The sequence below is a fragment of the Cryptococcus neoformans genome (assembly GCF_000091045.1).
Source record: "Cryptococcus neoformans var. neoformans JEC21 chromosome 2 sequence".
Lineage (NCBI taxonomy): Eukaryota > Fungi > Basidiomycota > Tremellomycetes > Tremellales > Cryptococcaceae > Cryptococcus > Cryptococcus deneoformans.
Genome location: NC_006684.1, coordinates 163818 through 185299, shown reverse-complemented (window position 1 = coordinate 185299; position 21482 = coordinate 163818). Strand labels below are relative to the sequence as shown.

The 21482-nt window shown below is 48.9% G+C and overlaps 8 protein-coding genes across 8 annotated transcripts; 5 read left to right on the top strand and 3 right to left on the bottom strand.

Annotated features, from left to right (window-relative positions):
- Positions 1-47: 47 nt before the first annotated feature.
- CNB00640 (expressed protein) lies at positions 48-3058 on the top strand. The gene is made up of 10 exons (XM_024656436.1): positions 48-127; positions 196-384; positions 438-483; positions 530-619; positions 674-1020; positions 1072-1482; positions 1529-2177; positions 2228-2327; positions 2391-2683; positions 2738-3058. The coding sequence occupies exons 2-10, from the start codon at positions 355-357 to the stop codon at positions 2791-2793; spliced, it is 2022 nt and encodes a 673-aa protein (XP_024512231.1). The 5' UTR covers positions 48-127; positions 196-354; the 3' UTR covers positions 2794-3058.
- Positions 3059-3457: 399 nt separating this feature from the next.
- CNB00630 (adenosylmethionine-8-amino-7-oxononanoate transaminase, putative) lies at positions 3458-6613 on the top strand. The gene is made up of 10 exons (XM_024656435.1): positions 3458-3541; positions 3591-3673; positions 3722-3869; positions 3927-4038; positions 4084-4665; positions 4715-4860; positions 4912-5215; positions 5266-5806; positions 5859-6290; positions 6342-6613. Exons 2-10 carry the CDS (start codon positions 3628-3630, stop codon positions 6572-6574), a joined length of 2544 nt encoding a protein of 847 aa, XP_024512230.1. The 5' UTR covers positions 3458-3541; positions 3591-3627; the 3' UTR covers positions 6575-6613.
- An 851-nt stretch (positions 6614-7464) lies between these two features.
- Positions 7465-11302, top strand: CNB00620 (conserved hypothetical protein). The gene is made up of 8 exons (XM_569072.2): positions 7465-7841; positions 7892-8174; positions 8228-8440; positions 8487-8585; positions 8631-8727; positions 8775-10841; positions 10892-11057; positions 11107-11302. Exons 1-8 carry the CDS (start codon positions 7603-7605, stop codon positions 11120-11122), a joined length of 3180 nt encoding a protein of 1059 aa, XP_569072.1. The 5' UTR covers positions 7465-7602; the 3' UTR covers positions 11123-11302.
- Positions 11155-13926, bottom strand: CNB00610 (DEAD box RNA helicase, putative). The gene is made up of 4 exons (XM_569071.2): positions 13812-13926; positions 13327-13753; positions 11438-13277; positions 11155-11378 (listed from the first exon to the last, which is right to left on the bottom strand). Exons 1-4 carry the CDS (start codon positions 13906-13908, stop codon positions 11334-11336), a joined length of 2409 nt encoding a protein of 802 aa, XP_569071.1. The 5' UTR covers positions 13909-13926; the 3' UTR covers positions 11155-11333.
- A 127-nt stretch (positions 13927-14053) lies between these two features.
- CNB00600 (cytoplasm protein, putative) lies at positions 14054-15831 on the top strand. Its single transcript, XM_569070.2, has 4 exons — positions 14054-14325; positions 14390-15393; positions 15454-15471; positions 15524-15831. Exons 1-4 carry the CDS (start codon positions 14114-14116, stop codon positions 15529-15531), a joined length of 1242 nt encoding a protein of 413 aa, XP_569070.1. The 5' UTR covers positions 14054-14113; the 3' UTR covers positions 15532-15831.
- Positions 15832-15842: 11 nt separating this feature from the next.
- CNB00590 (mitochondrial genome maintenance-related protein, putative) lies at positions 15843-16694 on the top strand. Its single transcript, XM_569069.2, has 4 exons — positions 15843-16003; positions 16106-16203; positions 16320-16400; positions 16469-16694. The coding sequence occupies exons 1-4, from the start codon at positions 15940-15942 to the stop codon at positions 16628-16630; spliced, it is 405 nt and encodes a 134-aa protein (XP_569069.1). The 5' UTR covers positions 15843-15939; the 3' UTR covers positions 16631-16694.
- Positions 16491-19156, bottom strand: CNB00580 (conserved hypothetical protein). The gene is made up of 3 exons (XM_569068.2): positions 17855-19156; positions 17561-17793; positions 16491-17496 (listed from the first exon to the last, which is right to left on the bottom strand). Exons 1-3 carry the CDS (start codon positions 19096-19098, stop codon positions 16775-16777), a joined length of 2199 nt encoding a protein of 732 aa, XP_569068.1. The 5' UTR covers positions 19099-19156; the 3' UTR covers positions 16491-16774.
- Positions 19157-19650: 494 nt separating this feature from the next.
- Positions 19651-20475, bottom strand: CNB00570 (histone H3, putative). Its single transcript, XM_569067.1, has 4 exons — positions 20337-20475; positions 20160-20274; positions 20035-20104; positions 19651-19973 (listed from the first exon to the last, which is right to left on the bottom strand). The coding sequence occupies exons 1-4, from the start codon at positions 20395-20397 to the stop codon at positions 19803-19805; spliced, it is 417 nt and encodes a 138-aa protein (XP_569067.1). The 5' UTR covers positions 20398-20475; the 3' UTR covers positions 19651-19802.
- Positions 20476-21482: the final 1007 nt, after the last annotated feature.

Below are 21482 nucleotides of genomic sequence, written 5' to 3'. Positions count from 1 at the left end.
AGATACCCGCTCCGGATCTTCTGTCATCGTCATCACTTCCATCTCCTCTATCATTGACATCTGTACTCTATACACACTCACTGCCGCATTTATATCTCGTGCCGAGAAAAAGGTTGCAAGGTGGAAGGTGAGTAGTTGATATTCCTGGACATTACATAGTCTTGCGTTTGCTCACTGCTTCAATGACCGCTTCAGGTCGACGACAACAATAACGACTATTTCGAAACAACATCCTTACTTCTCCATTTTGAAACAGAACAAATACCTCCAAAGGCTGTGAAATTTAATAAAGACCTTTCGGTTTTTTCATTTACCCTATAAAAGATACAACTACTAGCGTAATCAATAAACTTTATGGACGAAGAAACCGACCTCGCTTTGTTGGTACGTGTGTTGGACAATGTGATAGGGATCATGACTGATCAGAATCATACCAGGATCAACATCTCCTCAAAACAAACCAGCTTGGGCAACGTATGACAAGTAAGAAAATGATCTTTAGTCTTGATTATGATCTAACGTCAAATAGATATACTTGGCCAGCTTGACAATAGGTTATACAGGCTAGACAAGGCCATTGTTCCGCTTGGAATTCAACCATTGACAAGGAAAGATGCCAGTACGTTTAATTTTATGGGTACGGAAACTCTGGATCTGACTTTATTGCCTGCAGATATAGACGCCCTACTCAGCTACTTGTCAGGAAAACCGGTCGCTTCGACTCCAAACTCTCGTCCAGCCGCTAACAGACAAGCTTCCACATCCAGCACTACCAAAGGCTACTCTGTGGAACCCGCTTCTGCTATTCCGCCCCATGTGACCGCTTCTACATCTTCCAAGCCCCCTTCGCGCTCCACAACCCCTACAGATGATGTCGTTCTCCTGACAAGAGGACCTGATATTATGGCCTTGGGGGAATACTTTAGTGCGCTGGATGGGGTCATCGATGATTTGGAGAGGATGTATAAAGGCTTGATGGAGGGTAGGGGTGGAGCAAGAGAAGCGGGTGTCAAAGATCTAGTCAGTGTAATTTGTTCGCCAAGCCTGAGGTTTCACTGACGAGAATGGCAGACCCAGTTGGTGGAGACTGGTTTCAGGTCGATGACACAACTTTTCTTGAAGCTTTCTAAAGACGGTATGGGAAGAACATTTGATGTCGATACTCTCCTCAACAACGGTCCTCCCACCCCTCCTAACCTTTTTCCATCTCTCAACACCCTTCTACCTTTGACCACAAAGATGACTGTCTATCTAAATCCTGCAAACCCTACTCCAAAGACTCTGAGTATTATCCAGCCCATATTTGAAGATGCCGTTTCCCAATTCGCAAGGCTGAGAGGAGATTGGATGTGCAGAAGCTTAAATGCGCTGGCGATCAAAGTGGAAGAGGCCGATGAAGGAGGCATTTGGGAAAACCAGGGTGGCAGAGGGAAAGTTGGCAATATCATGAGTATCTGGGAGGCTATTATGCACGCTGCAGAAGTGAGCTTGATCCCCATGAATAACTGCCCAAGCTGACAAGCAACAGGGGGAAACGATGCTTGCCGAGTCCCTTTTCCCCAACCACCCACCTCAAACAATCCTCACTCAGACTCTAGCATCTCCCATAACACTCGCCAATAAGGCCCTCTCTCCCACGTTATCTACTCTGAAGAAATATCTCTCCAGACATACATTCACCGCTCTCGACCTTTATGCATCTGTCTCGCGCTTATTACCGCAATGGGATCACATCATGTCTTCCTGCCTTTCACGTCTCGGTACACCCCAATCACCCGCCACCACTGAACTCGTCACTGCCCTTGATCAATCGGTTAACACTCTCCGTTCTCTCTCGCTCCGTTCATTCCCGGAGATGCTCGTTGACGTCCGTTCCGCGACGACGGAAGGGCCGCCCACTTCAGTAATCAGCGATATCACGTATTCTACAATCACTTACCTTGAGAGCTTGATGGAATATGAGCAAGTTGTGGAAGGATTGTTGGGGAAAAGCAAATCCGAGAGAAGCTGGTTAATGGGGTTGAATGAGTTGCCGAGTAATGTGAGAAGTGCAGATGAGGAGGGTGGGATCGTAAAGTTTTTCGTGGCGGATGTTTTGGGCACATTGTTGAATCACCTGCATGCAAAGGCAAAGGGGATGAAACGACCCATAGGCCAGGCTTTTTTGCTCAACAATGGTAAGTTCTATGACAATTGAAAGAAACAAAGTAACTGATCTGCCTCAAAGTCTCACATATACGTAACATGTTGATTATCCAGTCAAATTCGGATATCACCGGTCCAGGTGCCGAAGCCATGTTAAACAAGGCTGTGCGAGATGCCCGAACGTAAGTCTGTTATCATTCCCAGCATCACATCGTATACTGATCCCCCCCTTTCTTCTGGCGTAGCCAATTCATTTCCGAATTCCAATCACTCACTTCTCTTCTCACTTCAGCACCCCACTCTCACACTCAACGATTCGCCGTCCCTCAGCTGCCTACTTCAGAACGACATAACTTGAAAGAATCTTCTATTGCGTTCTTCGAGAGACTTGGCGAGCTTGAAGGGGTGATGGCGAGGTATCCGCTTAATAGGCAAGATCCAGAAATGAGAGATTCAGTGGGCAGGGAGGTGGAAGGTGTGGTGAGGAAGGGATATGAGGCGTTTGCGGCGAGATGTCAGAGTAAGGGGGCGGAGAAGTGTGAGTGCACCATCATTTGAACGTACAACACATGGTGGGCTAACATGCGACCAGATGTGAGGAGCTCACCGGATGAGGTCAGCAGAAGGGTGCAAAGCATGTTCCGCTAAATGATTCATTGTGGTTTTAATGAAGCTGCAGATATTGCTAAATGTGCATCACTTGTTTGTATGGACAGTATTCCTTCATGGCTCGAAAGGCTAGTATATGATTATCAAAAATGAGTAAGCTGCAGGCAGCGGCCACATCAAATGATGGCTATCATAAGAAGGCGATAAGCACCATGATGATGCTCACAGCACTTTACAGACCCTCCTGAGCCATGAATATTCTTTTTGAAGCTGTCCTATGACCTGTTCTAGAATATCATCGGTAGCTTCAAAAAGGTTCAAGCATCACCTTCTTCTACTTTGCGGCTGGTGCGTTCACAATAGCGTCCGCCGCGATCTGTCAAAACAGGAAACGGTGTTCGAAGGTTCTAGGCTCCTATTATACATTTCCATTAGCCTTTGGAGTCTTCCGGGGCTTTTTGGAATTCACCATGGTCCGGGTGGTAGTTGATAGGGCATAATTATCTAAATTAAGAAGAAAACGAGGTTATCTTCGCGCTTCGCTCAATTGCTATTTTTCCCACTGTGTGATCAAACTTGGATCAAGCTGGCCATCGACCGTAGGGAGTGTCAACAAGCGGACCTCCACCACGGCGACCGCCGGTAATTAAACGGCCGGTCGTCCGTCGACCATCCGTCCGTCCGCTCGTTTTTCTTGGGGGTTATACGTAGTTATACCTGCCCTGCTTGAGAAATAAAAAAAATACACAGCGTATTTGTATTCCTATAGCTGGGAGCAAAAGCAAGGGTACACATATCCTTCTCTTATATTTCCAGGAAGCTTAGGACAACGCTAGTTGGTGATCGAGCTTCTCCGCGGATCGACTCGATACAATGCCCCTCTTATTTCCCAATTTTCGAGTCCATCAAGTGTTCGGAGGTGAGCCAATTTGCTACTGATATTCATTCAAGCTAACATTTGAATCAGCCAACACTGAAGTTGGAAAAACCTTGCTCACAACTGCTTTGCTCCGGGCGTCTGCATCTCGATATGTATCGAAATCTGAAGAGCCGCGCAAAAGGGTGTTTTATTTGAAGCCCGTCAGTACTGGCCCTGACTCTGAATCAGATACGGGGTGAGAATGGATATATGGATCAATAGTAGATGATGCTGACTGCGCTAATATTTACAGCTATGTACAGCGAAACACCAAACCCTACAGCTCGTACATTTCGACACACAACTTGTATCAATATCGAGAACCTATGTCACCTCATCTTGCCGCACAGTTGGCCCCCGACCTTGTGAGCTTTATCTATAACTTGCTGGCTATGACTTAATATATGTAGCCCTTTCCGAAAACCAATGAAGAGCTTGTCAGAGGTATTGAGGCTCATGCCAATAAGTGTCTTCAACAACTTGATGGTCAGGATGGTTGCCTCTTCGTAGAGACCGCAGGCGGCGTTCATTCTCCAGCGCTCCATCCTCCGCACACCCAATCCACCTTTCTTCGATCTCTTAGGCTTCCTTCCGTTCTCGTCGCATCACCACATCTGGGAGGTATTTCAACTACCATCTCGGCTTACGAGTCTTTGCTTCTCAGAGGTTACTCTCTTTCGGCCGTCCTGTGCTTGCACGACTCCTATTACCGCAACCATACCTTCCTTGAAGAGTATTTTAGAGACCGTGGCATCGGTTACTGGACAATCAAGCCCCCACCAGAGAAGTATGGTACGGTTGAGGAAGACGGTGTGAGGTTGGAGCAATGGTACAAGGAAGTGGAGAAGAACTTTGAAGGCGAGCAAGGTGGAGGTGTGGGCGATGCGGCAAGATGGCTCGAGGAAAAGCATAAGAGGAGGATAGAGGAGCTGGGAGGGATGCCCCAAAGGACTCTTGAAAGCATCTGGTGGCCGTTTACTCAACATCAGCTGGTAAGTACATCTCAGATCAGCCGTGCTACTAACTCACTGAGAACTGTAGATCGACAAGAAGGAAGATGTTATGGTCGTCGACTCGGCTTTCGGCGATAACTTCGACTCTTACTATGCCAAGCCCGAATCTGCTCCCTCTTCCAAGAGTGAGAGCCTATTAAAGTCTTACTTTGACGGCTCCGCCAGTTGGTTCACGTATGTCCTTATTGTTGTCACATTGTCATTGTGCCTTACGATTGCCCTTAGTCAGTCCCATGGCCATGCCAATGAGCACCTCACCCTCGCGGCTGCTTCCGCTGCCGGTCGCTATGGCCACGTCCTTTTCCCTAGTGGAACCAACGCCCCTGCCCTCTCTTTAGCCGAAAAGCTCATCTCCACTGTTGGCGAGGGCTGGGCGTCACGTGTGTTTTACTCGGACAACGGAAGTACAGCTATTGAGGTCGCTTTGAAGATGGCGCTAAGGGCGGCAGGTAGGCGATACGGGTGGGATGGGGAAATGGGTGGTGATGTCGGAGTTATTGGACTAAGGGGAAGTTACCATGGTGATACTGTGAGTCCCATCCTGGTTTGGCGTGAGAATACGTGCTGAGGGGTTTTAAGATTGGGTCTATGGATGCTACTCAAGCTTCTACCTACAACAAAGCTGTAGACTGGTACAAGGGCAGAGGACACTGGTTCTCACCTCCTATGGTCCAATTTGTCAACGGTGTCCCCACTGTCCTCACTACCGGGCCTGACTCTTGGTCGCCTCTTCCTTCTTCTATCGCTTCTTCCAGCAAATCTACTCCCGATGGTTGGGCACTCGAATTCCCCTCCTTCAAGGACGTATATGACATCTCATCCCGTTCCTCTTCTCCCTTAGCCTCGTACTATCGTGCTCACATCCGATCAACTCTTGAACGATTAGTCAAGGAAGGCAAGAAGTTTGGTGCACTCGTCATGGAGCCAACATGTCTTGGAGCGGGAGGTATGGTGTTCGTCGACCCTTTGTTCCAATCATGCATGATTGAAGTCGTCAGAGCGAGCGGGGACCTATTCGCTGGAGAGAAATGGGATGGCGGATCGTTTGAACAAGAGTTGGAGGGGCTGAAGAGAAGGTCTGGCGCGGAGTGGCAGGGTCTTCCTGTTTTGTATGACGAAGGTGAGCAATCGATGCCGTAGAACCAGACTCTTTTGGCTTATTGGATCGATAGTGTTCTCCGGTTTGCACCGTTTCGGCTATAACTCTGCCGCTACGGTTCTTGGCCACACTCCTGATATCTCCGCTTACGCCAAAATTCTTACTGGTGGCCTCCTTCCTCTGTCCACCACCCTCGCTTCTCCATCCATATTCTCGGCATTTCTGTCACCTGACAAGGTCGACGCCCTTTTGCACGGTCATTCATACACTGCTAACCCAATCGGATGTGCCGTGGCGCTAGAGGCGATGAAACTTACAACTAACTATGAGGCCAAGGGCGGATGGCAAGGCGAGAAGAACATGTGGGGAGTTAAGAAGGGCGTTGAAGGGAGATGGAGTTTCTGGAAGAAGGAATTTGTTGAGGATATCAGTCGGGCTGAAGGTGTTAAGGGTGCTATGGCTATGGGGACCGTATTTGCTATCGAGCTGCAAGATGATGAGAACGGTGAGCTAGCTCTATCTCTTGAATGTTTTGTTATCTGACAGACCGTCGCAGATTACTCTTCCCACGCGGCTCTCGACTTCCTTACCGCACTCCGTCAAGTCGTTGTCACCCCTTCGTCATCTGATGCCGCTGCAGAGGACATCGTTCCTTTCTCTCCTTTCCAAATCCACTCTCGTCCCCTCGGTAACGTGGTGTACATAATAACGAGCTTGTGGACCAAGCCAGACGTTATGAGAGCAATGGAGAATGTCATCCTGAACAAGCTTACCAAGAGGACTCAATGATTGAATAAAATAGAAGACTAGAGAATTCTATGCATCAAGGGATATCATTGACCTTCGACATTATGCCATTATCAGTGTTCAACAATCAAGACAATAAAGAAAGATAGTAACCACTGAGTCATGCATTCCAGCATGTTCATCGGAATAGTTTTAGTTCACCCGATTGAAAAACAAAATCGATCTGGCTCTCCTCATATCAGCACTAATCACGCCATAGCCCATGGCCATCTACTCGTTTCTAAATCTCCTATAGGCATATATTCAGTCTAATCTTTCTCGAGTCCGGTGTGTCTAGGTGCCTTCCGGCCATGTCTTCGACCTCCAGTGGCAATCCTCCTTCAACCTAGACGTACCTCTCTCACACACGCCCACTAATAGGTGCCCGGCGGTCATATTGAAGTCTTTATCGCTAAGTTAGAGAGCATGACTAACCATTAAATATCCCAGTATTTCGTAACTCAACCAAATCTTCCGTAAGAATTTCCAAAAATATAAATCTTGGGCGGACGAGGTGAGAACATCTGTGCGGTGCGATGACGGTGGTAGAGGGAGTAATTCATTTTCTGCTTCTATACATTGAAAAGAATACCAGTCAGTTAGTACTAGTCAATCAATGACCAGCCAAATGACAACATGCACCAGTGGCTGCCAGTTGTTTGTGACATGATAACAGGATCGCTCCTTCTCCCCTTGGGTGAGTTTGGAAAAGCGAACGAACGAACTCAGTCTCACTGCCTTTCAGTTTGTCGTCTCTTCCTCCTATCGGTACTCCGGTGTTGCGGTGTCCCGATCCCACTTATTTTTATGTTTACGTAACGTGATCTGTAAGAGATGGCAACCAAACATGACACAAGAACACGACCTCTGGAATGTCCAGCCACATTACATCCACATCGCCACTCCATCTTACATCTTGGCTGGTATCTAAGCCGAGTAGAAGTTATTCGCGACCATTTATAACGATATTTAACGGACACCTTTTAGTTCAAGCCCGTTTCAAGACGTAGAATCCATTCGATACAGCCGAAATGGCACAATCTATAGAGCCACTCCGCTCGCAGTCCTCGACATCACTGTACAAGCTATACAATGGACCAAACGGCGGTATCAACAGCAATCAAATTGCTGAAGAAGAATTGCAAGATCCGAGATTGAATTACTGCAATGCTTTTTGGGGACCGGGGGATAGAGGGTTCGATGTTATCATGGCGAGACTGAGAGGAGCAGGGCGGACGGTTGAGGAATTGAGAGCATTCTGGAAGGAACGGTGAGTCAGGTCAATATTTTTAATGCCAAAAGCTGAGACTCTGGCCATAGCGCTGCTATTGAGGACGAGTACGCGAAAAAGCTTAACAAGCTGTCTCGTTTCTCCTTGGGTAAAGATGAAATTGGTGATCTGGCAGATTCTCTCCAACATTTGCTCTCTGAAACAGCTCAGCAAGCATCCTACCATTCGTCATTGAGTAACGAAATACGCCAAACTGTGGAAAATCCCTCGGCAGAACTGGGCATGCGGATGTCAAACTTGAAGAAGGGTCTTCAGGCAGCGGTGGAGAAAGCGCATAAGAACAAGGGGTTGCAAGAAGGTCACGTACAAAAGGTGAGTTAAACATATGCAGAGGTCATACTCCATTAGGATTAATCGGTTTACAGGCCCGAGATCGATACGAGCAAGACTGTCTCAAGCTCAACTCTTACACCGCTCAATCTTCACTCACTCAAGGCAAGGAATTGGAGAAGTTGCATACCAAATTGGACCGAGTAAGGCAGACGATTGGATCGAACGAAAACGACTTTAGGCAATTTGTGAAGGTATTGGAAGTAACCCATCAGAAGTGGGAGCAAGAATGGAAGAACTTCTGTGACGTAAGTCGATGCTTTGTGGTTGACGAAGAGGCTGATGGGAAGCTAGCATGTACAAGACCTCGAAGAAGACAGAATGGCGATCACAAAAGATCTTATGTGGGTCTATGCCAATGCTGTGTCGCAAGTGTGCGTTGAAGACGACAGTGTGAGTTTGATGTCGCTATTGCGGATTTCGCTTATGGCGATTTAGTCATGTGAGCGGATTAGAGAGAAGCTTGAGCAGTTTGAGCCAATCAACGACATCGTTAACTTTGCCAAGGGATGGGGTACTGGTGATATGATTCCTGGTATGTTTCCTCTATGTCCCCGGAAAAGGTGTCTGATACTGTCTTAGATCCCCCTCGTTTCATCAACTATTCTGCCGGGGAATCTTATCCTACCCAAGCCACATTTCATGTCGCACAATTTATGCGAATTTCGGCCAAGCCTCCTATGCCAATCGCCTCTCGCGAATCGACTAGGGAAATACAGCGAGAGCAGACTCCTGAACCGGAGCTGGAGCCGCAACCAACAACTGAGCCGCAGCCTGAGATTGCAAAGGAGCGAGAGCAGCCATCAGCCAAGTCGGGTGTCAATGGTATCTCTGATGGTTTGATTAGAACTACGCTGAAAGACGGACCAGTCTCCGCTCCAACTGCGCTTGAACCAGAAGCCCCCAAAGTTCCATTCGGTGGAGTTGCCCTTCCCGGAATGTCAGCCACCTCCCCTGCTTCTCAAGGCGACTCTTCAAAGTATAACCCTACGCCTCCACCTCCTGTTCCGGCTATCTTGACTATGCCCGAGCCGCGTGTCCCCTCACGTCAAGGACCTCCTTCACCTAGGAAGAATATCAATGACGAAGAAGACCCTATGGCAAAGGCATTGGCCGATCTGCGTCGGGACCCTCCACCTCCTGGAAGCGTCAGGCGTAATGCATCTCACAGGCGAGCAGAGAGTGCGGTATCTGCTGCTGGGTCTGTGAGAAGCAGCATGTATGGCCATGGAATCAAGTCTCCAGTTTCTCCTGCCCCTAACCGCATGTCGTTCCAGCAGAATGCTCCCGCCCAATCACGATCTCCACCTATCGATTCGACCCTCTCTCCTCCCCCTGGAGGCCATACGGCCGCCGCTCTCGCCAAGTCCATGGACGAATTCCGACAACAATCATCCCGCGGACCTGAAAGCAAGCGCCAAAGCGTCAATTACTCCAACTTCGCAGATGATGTTGTCGGCTCTCACCCTACCTCTCGACCTACTACGCCTTCCTTCCATCCCGCCTCCCCTCGGGCACCTTCACCCGCGATGATGCAAGCTCCCAAACAGCCGGCGACCCATATTGCAGATGAGGTCCTTTCGCAGTACCATCAAGCCTTCCCTGGTGAACGTGAGACGAGATCAAGGTCTCGTGCTGGCTCCATCATGTCCAATGTTTCTAGAAACTCATATATTGAGCAGCAACAGCATCAACAAGCTCCCCCGTCACCTGGTGTTCAGCCTAGACGAGGGTTCGTTGGCATAGGAGCTGGCAATGCCGCACGGAGCCCGAGCCCGCAACCTCCTGTCTTCCATTCACCGGATCCTAGCCCTGTCATAACTTCTGGTACATTGGGGCCTCAAAATTTGGGTATCTCTTTGGATGCCAAGGGTGGCGTGGCGCAGGACACTATGGCGGAGCAGTATAGGAGGCAATATCAGCAGCAACAGGCTCAAGCCCAAGCTCAGCAACCGGCTGCTCAGCCGACCCAAGTAACTGCTCCCCAGATGGGCAGCTATCCTGGACAACGAACTTCACAGTATGGTGTCTCTGCGTCCGGCTCTTCCCCTACTCCTGCTGCTGCGCCCGCAGGCTACGGACCAGCTTACGGACAGCCTTCAGCAACTAATTCTTCTGTTATGGGTCCGCCGGCCATCTCAGGCAATAGACCAGTGTCGGGCTACGGACAGCAGCAACAACCTCCTTCTCAGCAGGCTTATGCCTCTCAAGCGCAATCTCAGGCTCCACAGGCTTTTAACCAAACTGCCCAGCCTGCATACAATCAGTACTCCTCTACCACTCAGCACCAACCTTCGCCATACCTTCAACAGCAGAACCAGGCGCCTCAACCTAACTATTCTCAGCGCCCTCCTTCTGTATACGGACAAAGTAATGCCTATGGTGGACGCGGCCCATCTCCTCAACCTCAGCCACCCGCTATGCAACCATCTCAGCAATCATATCAGTCTGGTCAACCATATGGTCGTTCACTGAGCCCATCCCCTGCGATGGGGCAAGGATATGGGTACCAAGCTAGCCCACAACAGCCGCAAGGATACGTACAACAACACCAACAGCAGAGAACGCCTAGTCCGCAGCCGAACCAGCCCCCGCCTAATATGGTCCCTACAGGACAATGGTCGACTACCGGACTCCCTGTCATGTTCTGTGAGTGCTTATTCTGATCTGATCATGAGTTGCACTGATGAGCGATACAGATGTCAAGGCGCTTTATGACTACAGTGCTCAAACTGCTGCCGAGTTTGATTTCCAGGCAGGTGATATCATTGCCGTCACTAGCACCCCAGAGGACGGATGGTGGTCTGGAGAGTTGCTGGATGAAGCTAGAAGGACGCCTGGAAGGACCGATTTCCCCAGTAATTTGTGAGTTGTCGGATCGTTTATAAAGGCCAGTTTACTAATGATTATGTAGCGTGACGTTGTTCTAAGCAATGATCTAATGTTAATTTCTTGATGAAATGATGATTGCATATATAGCCAGACCTGTTTACGGAGTGTGGCTGTTTAACGTCGTTTTGCGACCGTGGTTATAGTACGATAGGAGACATTACGAGTCCTGTATTCCTGACACCCAAGTGAATAATGTATACATGAGTCCACAATCGAACACCGGTTCTACATAGATATATGGATGAGAAATTACTTTCTGAACTTTTGGGGTTTTCGAGCGTTCTTCTCTTTTCTCTGTGGTACAATGACCCGTTAGCAAAGTTCAAAATATCGCAAGTCGCAGTACAACGAACCTTTTGCGCGATTTCCCTCTGTTTCCTGATATCCATTGCAGATTTGAGCCCAGAGGACTGCTTGATCCCCTTCTTGCCAGGCTTTCCAGGAGACTTCTGCTTGAAATCGTCCTTGCCCTTACCCGTGCCCTTGCTCTTTCCTTGATCCTTCCTACCCTTTCCACCAGCATCCTCTCCCCCATCTCCATCTTCTGCCTTTCTCTTCTGTCCCGGTGGTCCATGTCTTCCCCTCCTGCCACCTCCCAAAGCCAGAGCCTCCACCGGCCCATCAGGCATATGCCTTCTCTTCGATTTCCATTCCTGATACTTGCCACTACTATAACTAGCAGGCAACAATGCACCACTTTCGCTTTTGATCATCTTTTCTCCATCAGCACTACCATTTTTCTTGATAAACTTGTGTTTCTTCCTGTCCCAACTGAGTTGACTGGCCTTTTGGGCTTTCGGTCCTGTACCTTCATCGGCAGTCATATCAGTGATCGCGCCAGAAAGAGATTCGACGCCAGATTTGAGAGAGTAACCCTTTTCAGCTTCCGCTCCGCGTTGGGTATGGTCGAGGTAGAAGGAAGGGTCTTTAAAATTCTTGCTAGGAAGTTGAGGTGCGGGAAGCTCTTTCACGGGGGCCTTCTCCATACCGCTCGCTGTACTCTTCTCTGCTTCAGCCTTTGAGACTCGTTTCTGCCTCTCGTCGACTGTCTTTCTCCTCTTCTTCATGATAATCGCGCTCTCACTCTCGCGTTTTCCGACTTCGAACACAGTTTCAGACGGTGTGAACGCTGCCACTTTGGCGAGTAATCTAGCCTTTTCTTCATTCACCTCAACCTCCATCGCATCCTCAAACATGTCATCAATTCGGGGAGGATTATTACTGAGAGCGGAAGCGAGAGATTTCGCTTGACGATAAGACGTGGGATTGGCTTTAGTACGAGAACGTTCAAACATGCCTTGACCTTTGCGCATGACGTTACGCAAAGCAGTAATATGGGGTGCAGTTTCGTCAAGGTTATGGAAAACGTACTCGACATTCTCACTAAGCTGCTCAATAGGGAGTGAACGCAGAACGTCTGCGGGTTCGCCCATACGCTCCGTGCCGAGGAAGGTATGGAGGTCGCAGAGGTAAGGGAAATCTTCCTTGACGATGAGGGAGTACGCGGTACCTTTTCGACCGGCTCGTGCCGTACGACCGACACGATGAACAAAGATACGAGGACCAGCAGGGAAATCATAGTTGATGACATGGTCCATGATGGGGATATCGAGACCACGGGCAGCCACGTCTGTGACGACGAGGACATCGGATTGATGACTACGGAAACCGGCAAGTTGCTGCTGACGGGCAACTTGGTCGAGGGAACTGTAAATGAGAGAGGTGCGGTACCCGGTCGTACGTAAAAGCTCGGCGACATAGTCGACGTGGTGCTTGGTAGCTACAAAGACGATAGCCTGAGGGGCAGAAGAGGGATCGGCAGGCTCAGGTTGATTGGGTTTGCCAATGACTTCTCTCAAAAGAACAAGTAAAGACGCTTCCTTTTCTCCGGGTTTGACAGAGAAGAATTTGAGGGCGAGATCAGGTGAGATCTTTTGCTCGGCATCAAGACGAACAAGGAGAGGGTTCACGAGACCGGCCTTTGCGAATTCGGCCACGGATGAGGGGAGAGTAGCAGAGAACAACAGGTTTTGACGGGTCGAAGGGAGACGATGAAGGATTTCTTGAAGTTGGACATCGAAACCCATTTCAAAAAGTCTGTCGGCTTCATCATAGATGACCGTTTGGAGGTGTCGAAGGTCCATGTGCATTTCAACGATAAGATGGAGGAATCGACCCGGAGTTGCAATCACACTGTTTTCGTTAGCACACTTTTTATAGAGAACGACAGGAAATTACTTACATATCAGGGTTGGAGGACATCTTTTCAAACTGAGCGTCCATTCCTTCACCACCAATGATGAGGGCCCATCTCAGTCCCTCTTTACCCTTGCCTTCCTCATCTTCCTCGTCTTCATTCTTGTTCTTTCCTTTTCCCTTGCCCTTGTTCATCCCTCTAGCAAGATCCTTTCCGACAGTATAGATCTGCACCGCCAACTCTCGACTCGGACAGAGAATTAAAGCTCTTGGGCCCTGTCCATGGTGTGTCGATCCAGTTCTTTGAAGAAGAGGAATAAGGTACGCCAAAGTTTTACCAGAACCGGTCCTGGCCATACCAAGGATATCCCTCGGTGGAGTGGAGAGAGCGGGAGGGATAGCTGCTCTTTGGATAGGCGTTGGGGTCTTGAATTTGCGTATCAACAAGGAGCGGATGAGGTCGGGTCCAACATCTGTGCGAGTGTGAGCTCGTGGTGATGGAGGAGCAGGAGGATGTATGGGTGTACGTACTGAGAGCGCGCCATTGACCGCCTGGACCTGATGTCTTCTCTTTTACCTCTCCATCTGCCGTTGTCTCGAGTGCCCATGAGGGAGTTATCGCTGCCATTTCGCCCGCTTGAATCTGGATAGAGAAGATGAATGGTGAACTCGTCAAAACAAATCTTCAAAAAACCCGACCTCCACCTTAATTTTTTTTTATAATTAATTTTCGCCGCCACCCATTCATTACTCATCAGCCATTTGCTTGGCCATTTGGATCATCATAATATCTTCATTCTTCATCTATATCAACTACACAAAAATTCTTCACCATGTTCACCTGTATTTCATGCCGTGTCGCATTCGAGGCTGCCGATGAGCAGCGCGCCCATTTCTTGACAGACTGGCACCGCTACAACATGAAGCGTAGGGTCGCAAACCTTCCTCCAGTCGCTGCGGCCTCTTTCAACGAAAAAGTCTTGGAGAGGAGGGAACAGAATGCCGTCAGGACAGACCCTAGAAGTTTGGCCTGTGCCGCTTGCAAGTGAGTCTACGCTAAAAAATAAAAAAATGGAGGAGAGTAGGACGAAATACTGATGTGATATTAGCAAGCAATTCTCATCTGAAAACGCTTTCAGGACCCACGTTCAGTCCAAAAAGCATCGAGACAGAGAAGCCGCTGCCGCATCTGATGAGCGGTTAGGTAAAAAGCCTGTTCCCGCCCCCGCCAAGGTTGAAAGCGAGGACGATGATGGATCGGAGGATGAGGCGAGCGAGATGGATGTTGACAGCGAGGACGACGAAGAGGGTGACTTTGAGCAGAAGATGGCCAACCTCCGACGACGTATAAAACCCGCAGACTGTCTTTTCTGTACCCGCCACTCCGAGACTGTCGATGAAAACGTCGGTCACATGTCTAGTATCCACAGCTTCTTCATCCCCGACAGAGAAATCCTCATTGACCTTGCCGGCCTCCTTTCATACCTCGGTGAAAAGGTGGCTGTGGGTAATCTTTGTATCTTCTGCCCTAACGGCGGCAAGGAATTCGGCAGTTTGGAAGCTGTGCGAAAACACATGATTGACAAGAACCACTGCAAGCTTGCGTATGAGACGGACGAAGATCGTGCAGAGTTGGCGGACTTCTACGATTTCCAAGGTGACGATGATGAAGAAGACTGGGAGGACGAGGATGGAGAAGAGGTCGGATCAGATGAAGAAGCTACGGACGCCTCTGACAGACCTCAAAGACCTAAAAAGGCTAGCGTCGCACTGGCCGCTGACGGTCTTTCCCTCGTCCTTCCGTCTGGCCGTACACTCGGCCATCGTTCCCTTAAAGTCTACTATGATCAACGCTACCGTCCTTCGGACGACACTGACGTCGACCAATCTGCCCTCAAAGTTGCCCTTGTTAGGAAAAAGCTTGCAGACCCTTCTCTTGCACTTGTACCCGTTGCTGGTGGACACGGCGCGTTTGGTAGGGGCCAGCAGTTGATGAAGGCAAGGAATGCGGGCGAGGCCAAGTGGGCAAAGAAGCAAGGAAGGAATTTCCAGGACCAATCGAAGAGGGAGCAGTTCAAGACCAAGGTTGGGTACATCCACAACAGCCAAAAACGTGAGTTGCTGTTTGAAATGTATGGTCAAATGCTAACATTCTTTATTTCTTCTTTTCTAGATTTCCGAGATCCTCTTTGTAAGTTTTCTTTTGCTCGTAAGACTTTATCGGATACTGATACTCTGTTTAGTGCAATAATTTTCTTCTTCATATTCATTTCAAAATATATATACAATCAGATGCTTCAAAAGGTGGGCGAAATATTAAGGGGACAAGTATTGGCAAGACATCATGTAGACTATGCATGTACAAGCTTTTATCAGATTTGTAACTAGCGTCGTCTTTTGCATATATGGTCTACAAATAGGGTGTCTAGGGAAAGGCCGAACTAACGTGTTCAGTTTACAAGCTGGCACGACTGATAAGAGAATGAGCGGATCGGCAATTTGTTGAGAATAAGAAGACCGAAGAGCCGAAATTACAATACCCCCAGCATGCATGCCTCTTTCCCGGTCCTATAAAAAGTCTCTTCGGTGCAAATCTGACTTCTTCTTCTTCCCTACTACCAGTAAATCAATCAGGCTACTACAGACACTCGTCTAAATAATGTCCACCGGCGAAAGAATCGCCAACAAAGTCGCGGGTATCGCCCCTCCCCTCCCTGTCTTCTGTACGTGTCTCTGTCTTTTGCTCATCATCTCCGCTCACCACAGCCTGACACTGACGATTAAACTTTAAACCCTCATCTTTTGGATAAATCCAAAAAATGTAGCTCCGGCAATCATCTCCAACGGATTCGTCTACACTTCGGGGCAAATTGGTGCAGGCCCTGATGGCGAGCTCGTCAAGGGACCTATCACCAACCGTGTCGTACGTCTTGCCTCCTCCTTTCCACTGAGTTCTCAGTTATCAACTCATCCCAATCGTCTCCTGATCCACAGAGGGGTAGGGTGCATATGTAGACTGACCGCTGTTTATGGGTCTAGAACCAAATTATGGACAACCTCGATGCCGTTCTTAAAGCGCACGGAACAAGTTTGGAACATACCGTCAAATTCACCATCTTTGTGCGTTCGTTCCTCCCCTCGCGTTCACTTTTTTGACTAACTATGTTTCAATATGCTCAAAACAATAGATCACATCGTATGAGACATTCGCCGAGCTTAACGAAGCCTACTCCAAACGTATCCCTAGCCCTGCCCCTGCTCGAAGTTGTATCGGTGTCGCGTCTTTACCAAAGGGTACGGATGTTGAGATTGAATGTGTTGCCGTTTTGCCAAATAAGGCGAAGCTCTAGAGCTCTTAATACTTGAAAGTATTTACAAAGATTGTAAATGAAACTCCCTCGATTATGCATTACATAGCTTTAAACCCTAAAGACCCAATTGAGACATGTCTTGGAATACCAAAGCTTCTGCAACTTTATCTCCCACTCTGCTTTCTACAGCCCAAGCGCATCACCAAGATACTGCGTTATCCCACTAACATTCTCCAACATGACCTTCATAATCCTCTCCTCCACATTCTCAAACGCCTTTTTCGCCCTCTCCCTCTCTTCCTCACTCATATCTAAATCTTGGCCTTGCTGCACATTCGCCTGCTCCTCTTCTTCTTCTTTCAACACCGAATCCGGGATTGGCAATCCATACCTCTCTTCGAGAAGGTGTTTTTTTCTCGCTTGAGCTTCATCTGCCGTTTCTTGCGTTTGAGCATGAGACAATTCGGGCACGGCGAGCGAGATCTCGGCACGGAGGGTACGGGCGAGGTTACGGATAAGTAACGCCGCGAGAAGGGCGGCGCCAGTAGGTTGTCGACGAGCGTCGACAGGGGTAAATGCCCCCTGAACGGCTAGACGAACGCTGGATAAAGGAGGGACGGTACGATTGGTGATCTTGCGCTGCAAGACGGAGCTACTATGGTCTGCGATATGGCAAGAGATGGCGTCAGGGACGGAGATGGAGGATGGAGGCTGGCCGAGGGGGATATGGGTGAGGAGATGAGAGTACGTGCAGAGGTTGTGATCGCATGAGCCCCATTGGCATTGGGGTGCAGAAAAGGTTTGGAGATGGTAGTTGCTAATGTGTTCGAGCAGTTGGACGGGGTTGGTAGCTGAGTACCGTTGGGTGCATGCATGCCAGTAACATGTAAACCTTTCATCGTCATCTGTGTTTTTATTGGTTCTCATTAGCGATTCGACTATAAATCCAAAAAGTTTGACTGCACGTACCTGATCGCTTCCTGAACCCGACACCAGCAATCACAAACTTTTGCGCACCACTCGCATCGGTCCAAACTTTTGCGCTCGCTCCAGGGAAAGCTGCAGTGACATTCTTGATCACATCAGATGCACTCAACATTGGTTCTACGCAAGCTGGGTTGGTGAAGAAATCTCGGTAGGCGTGCCAGAATGTCACTTGAAGGACTTGGGCTGTCGATGAGTAGACGAATGCCTGGTGCATCCTACATACCAAAGTCAACTTGTTGTACATCTTCAAGTAGTGGTTAATGATTTATGACTCACCACTCGATAGACCTTTCGGGTTCTTTCATCCTGAAAAGCCTCTTCTTCGTCGCCGGACTAAATGTCGGTGGCTTATCCCCTACCTCATTGTACACCGGTCTACCTCCAGCCATGGGATCCATATGTCCCAATGCGGCCTCTCGTTCCTTCGTCCGCCTTTGATTAAGTTCCTCTGCTCTGCAACTCGGTCCCGCTGGGTTACGCACCATTTTCCCTCTCGTAGAAGGCGGTGGGTCAAGGGCATTCACCACCGGACGAGCTTGATGTTCGAGTAAGGCTGTGATGGATTTGAGATGATGCGGGAAAGAAGTATGAGAAAGTATGGCACGGGAGTGGATGGGATTTGTGGAGAGGGAGATGAGGATGTCAAGAGTCAAATCGAGAAGTGGGCCTGCTGGACGGAGAACGAGAAGCTGGAGAAGATGAGGGATGAGTTCAGGCGGAGGAGGGTGGTTATTGGGGATTGTCTGGCCCATCATCATGAGAGGGATAAGGTTGTTCATCATTGCGATATCGCGGGTATCAACAAAAAGCTGAGGGAAGACGACGCCAAAGATGTGCTTGATGCGGTCGATACCTGGCATGTCCACGCGCAAATGGGGGAAGATGGACTGGACAATGATGAGGATATGATGTATAGGCTCTGGGGTTCTCAGGCAAAGATGCTGGAGAAACGGTAGAGGCAAAGAGAAGAAATCGGCTAGAAAAGCGAGGAAGCTTGAGCTTGAGAGGATCTTTGCGTTGGGTGCGTTGAAGGATGCGTTTCTGAGGACGAGCAAAGAGTTGGTCGCCCGTTGTTCCACCTTGAGATCGTTCTCCCACTCTACCACCGCCCCCAGCGCCAGATCCCTTTTTCTGCGCTTTGCCATCCTCCCCTCTTCATCATTCTCGTCCCCCTCAAAATCCAATCGCCCAGCTTTCATCTCAAACACTGCAGCTTCCCTTTCTAGTCCTTCAAGCCACTTGGCCGGCCATTCCTTCAACGCGCAAATGCTGTCTGGCCATGCCTCGAGCTTGAACCCGTCCGACTGGTCGAAACTTGCGACAACAAGCTGCGGTAGCGCCCAGTCGACTTCAAAGGGGATGTTGGAGCGGAGGGCGAGGATGAGTCTGTTCTTAGGTCCTGGGTTGAGGTCGCGTACGTTTGGTGTGTAAGGAGTGATCCGGGGTTGCTGTGGGCGGTGGTGCGGGATAGGGGCAATAGTGCGGCCCGGCTGTGCTGCTACCGCGGGGTGGTGCTGCATTTTGAATCAAGAAGGGAAGAATGTGTGAATGAACGAGACAGCGAAAGAAATAAAACAAAGTGGAACGAAAGGATAAACAGACTGGGCGCGCAAGAGGCCCCTTATGTGAGTTTTTTCTAACCGGATTACAAATAGATTACAAGTCAACTTTTCCCAATTTCTAATGCGGCGTCCACACAAATAGTAATGCAAAGCTCTCACAACGGACAAAGCATATTTGACGCTCAGAGGGTATGCATGCTTGGCCAAGGGCAGCGTCAAGGTTACGAGTCTCGTATTGTACGCTTGATTGTTCTTTCTATACACGATTACACTTATTTGTAGACATGCTAATTTGCAGTCTTGGGGGACTTGAAACGGGGCCGAACCTCCACTCTGCTTGACCGGCGCTCATCTCCCATTCAAAGGCGCTTCGCCGCCATCAAAAACCTGTTCGTCGCCAACATTCAAGCCACGCCACCTGGCCAATAGTATTGGCTTTGGCTTTGTATTAAACTCGGTTTTATTATTAATAAGCGATGCACCGTGAAAATTGATAATCCCAATCGCTGCAGCAGAAACAAAATCCAGAGTTATCAAGGCCAGGCTGCATCAACACTAAAAAAGCCGGCACTAGCAATAAAAGAAAAGAAGCAAATCGAAAGTGTAAAAACCATCCTCCACCGAAAAAACTAGTCTACAAAAGCCAAGCTAATAAAAGCTGCTTAAGACCTCTCGCCTCGGAGACGACGGGCGAGCTGGAGGTCCTTGGGCTGGATGGTGACACGCTTAGCGTGGATGGCAGCCAAGTTGGTGTCCTCAAAGAGGGAGACGAGGTAGGCCTCGGAAGCCTCCTGGAGAGCCATGACGGCAGAGGACTGGAATCGGAGATCGGTCTAGAGGAGCCAAGTCAGCGCGGGCGCGTCGAGGTGCCAAGAATTAAAAGGCTGGGCTTACCTTGAAGTCCTGGGCGATTTCACGGACAAGTCGCTGGAAGGGAAGCTTCCTGATAAGGAGCTCAGTAGACCTAGGCGTGGCTGTTAGTCATCAAAAACCCAAGAGGCAAGAGGCAAGAGACTTACTTCTGGTATCGTCGGATTTCTCGGAGAGCGACGGTACCGGGCCTGTACCTGTGGGGCTTCTTGACACCACCAGCAGCAGAGGTGGTGGTCTGCTTCCTGGCAGCCTTGGTGGCGACTAAAGAGGCAAGTCAGTTGATGACCAAGCCAAAAGCAAGATTGCATAATTCCAAGACTTACGCTGCTTCCTGGGGGCCTTACCACCAGTGGACTTTCGGGCAGTCTGCTTTGTTCGGGCCATTGTGATAGATGTGTTGTGGTGTTGTTGGTTTGAAAGAAGAGTGGATAAGAGTGGGAAAAGACTTAATTGATGTTGTTGATGAGAAGTGGGAATATCTCGAGGGCCAGGGGTTTATATACTGGCTGAGATATCTTCCCGCTGGGCCGTGTCACCAGGAGCGAGTGTTTGTTTATCTCGGAGAATAGGCATTACGGCGTTATAGAAAATCCATAATTCAATTATTCATGAAAAGTCACGTGACTTGAGTGGATAAATCATTTCCTCCCTTTGTAATTCCCCCGTAAATAAATCAAAGTGAAAAATGAATTTTCCCAGGCACCGGTATTTTCCGTAACGCCGATTTGAAGTGTGTCCCCAGCTTGTAATCCCGTCTTTCCATCATCCCTTTGTCCACCCAGAGCGCTGTCCGTCAAACAAACATCCATGCATCCAGATACTGCATACAGCATACCAATTTATCTAGACCATCTCGGACGATTATCGAGTCTTCTCATCGACAACGCCTCTACGGCGCCAACATATCGTATCTGCCGAGCTCAGAAGCTAGCAGCCTACTGCGCCTCTGTCACTCGAAAAGGCCCAGTTCCCGACCACGATGTCATCTCCAGTTGTTACCTGATACACAAGCCATCTTTGTCTCTCTCATTTCCTCTATCAGCTTAACTAAAAGTTGAGAATAAATGGAATGGCTAAATGATGCGAGCATTTAAACGGGTGAAAAGGCTTTGAGGGATATTGAGATATGAACACACTTGCTTGATTGAGATCTGAGGAGTGAGGGGGCAGAGAACTGGAAATCTGGCAGCGTAATACCCTGGTAAGTCTTGTTCTGTGCAATACGAATACTGTGCCCGACACATCCTCCAGAATTGTTACTCGGAATTCGCGAATAGGGATTGACAGACATGCTACTACCTTTTGAACACATATCTAGGATTGGATCGCTGTTTTGTTGAAAGAGGAGCACTTCTACCTTCATGTGGGATTGCTTAGCCCAAACCCAAACGCGGCTGGCAAGATTTGGTCATGATGGCAAAGAAGATTGTTTTACACTCGACGCGTTGATGTGGGTGATATCGCTTTAA

What these genes read in the sequence shown, in the direction of transcription:
- CNB00610 (XM_569071.2), bottom strand. Translation starts at nt 13,908, where the DNA reads ATGGCAGCGATAACTCCCTCATGGGCACTCGAGACAACGGCAGATGGA. An exon ending in ATGTCCTCCAACCCTGATAT is followed by an intron (nt 13,278 to 13,326) that starts GTAAGTAATTTC and finishes TAACGAAAACAG; the next exon opens with TGTGATTGCAACTCCGGGTC. An exon ending in AGAGGGAAATCGCGCAAAAG is followed by an intron (nt 11,379 to 11,437) that starts GTTCGTTGTACT and finishes ATTGTACCACAG; the next exon opens with AGAAAAGAGAAGAACGCTCG.
- CNB00580 (XM_569068.2), bottom strand. Translation starts at nt 19,098, where the DNA reads ATGCAGCACCACCCCGCGGTAGCAGCACAGCCGGGCCGCACTATTGCC. An exon ending in CCCGAAAGGTCTATCGAGTG is followed by an intron (nt 17,794 to 17,854) that starts GTGAGTCATAAA and finishes TTTGGTATGTAG; the next exon opens with GATGCACCAGGCATTCGTCT. An exon ending in CGGGTTCAGGAAGCGATCAG is followed by an intron (nt 17,497 to 17,560) that starts GTACGTGCAGTC and finishes ATAAAAACACAG; the next exon opens with ATGACGATGAAAGGTTTACA.
- CNB00640 (XM_024656436.1), top strand. Translation starts at nt 355, where the DNA reads ATGGACGAAGAAACCGACCTCGCTTTGTTG. An exon ending in ATTGACAAGGAAAGATGCCA is followed by an intron (nt 620 to 673) that starts GTACGTTTAATT and finishes TATTGCCTGCAG; the next exon opens with ATATAGACGCCCTACTCAGC. An exon ending in AAGCGGGTGTCAAAGATCTA is followed by an intron (nt 1,021 to 1,071) that starts GTCAGTGTAATT and finishes CGAGAATGGCAG; the next exon opens with ACCCAGTTGGTGGAGACTGG.
- CNB00590 (XM_569069.2), top strand. Translation starts at nt 15,940, where the DNA reads ATGTCCACCGGCGAAAGAATCGCCAACAAAGTCGCGGGTATCGCCCCT. An exon ending in CCCTCCCCTCCCTGTCTTCT is followed by an intron (nt 16,004 to 16,105) that starts GTACGTGTCTCT and finishes CAAAAAATGTAG; the next exon opens with CTCCGGCAATCATCTCCAAC. An exon ending in GACCTATCACCAACCGTGTC is followed by an intron (nt 16,204 to 16,319) that starts GTACGTCTTGCC and finishes TTATGGGTCTAG; the next exon opens with AACCAAATTATGGACAACCT.
- CNB00620 (XM_569072.2), top strand. Translation starts at nt 7,603, where the DNA reads ATGGCACAATCTATAGAGCCACTCCGCTCGCAGTCCTCGACATCACTG. An exon ending in AGAGCATTCTGGAAGGAACG is followed by an intron (nt 7,842 to 7,891) that starts GTGAGTCAGGTC and finishes CTCTGGCCATAG; the next exon opens with CGCTGCTATTGAGGACGAGT. An exon ending in AATGGAAGAACTTCTGTGAC is followed by an intron (nt 8,441 to 8,486) that starts GTAAGTCGATGC and finishes ATGGGAAGCTAG; the next exon opens with CATGTACAAGACCTCGAAGA.
- CNB00600 (XM_569070.2), top strand. Translation starts at nt 14,114, where the DNA reads ATGTTCACCTGTATTTCATGCCGTGTCGCATTCGAGGCTGCCGATGAG. An exon ending in TTGGCCTGTGCCGCTTGCAA is followed by an intron (nt 14,326 to 14,389) that starts GTGAGTCTACGC and finishes ATGTGATATTAG; the next exon opens with CAAGCAATTCTCATCTGAAA.
- CNB00630 (XM_024656435.1), top strand. Translation starts at nt 3,628, where the DNA reads ATGCCCCTCTTATTTCCCAATTTTCGAGTCCATCAAGTGTTCGGAG. An exon ending in GACTCTGAATCAGATACGGG is followed by an intron (nt 3,870 to 3,926) that starts GTGAGAATGGAT and finishes TAATATTTACAG; the next exon opens with CTATGTACAGCGAAACACCA. An exon ending in GCTGCAAGATGATGAGAACG is followed by an intron (nt 6,291 to 6,341) that starts GTGAGCTAGCTC and finishes AGACCGTCGCAG; the next exon opens with ATTACTCTTCCCACGCGGCT.
- CNB00570 (XM_569067.1), bottom strand. Translation starts at nt 20,397, where the DNA reads ATGGCCCGAACAAAGCAGACTGCCCGAAAGTCCACTGGTGGTAAGGCC. An exon ending in TAAGGCCCCCAGGAAGCAGC is followed by an intron (nt 20,275 to 20,336) that starts GTAAGTCTTGGA and finishes TTGCCTCTTTAG; the next exon opens with TCGCCACCAAGGCTGCCAGG. An exon ending in AAATCGCCCAGGACTTCAAG is followed by an intron (nt 19,974 to 20,034) that starts GTAAGCCCAGCC and finishes TGGCTCCTCTAG; the next exon opens with ACCGATCTCCGATTCCAGTC.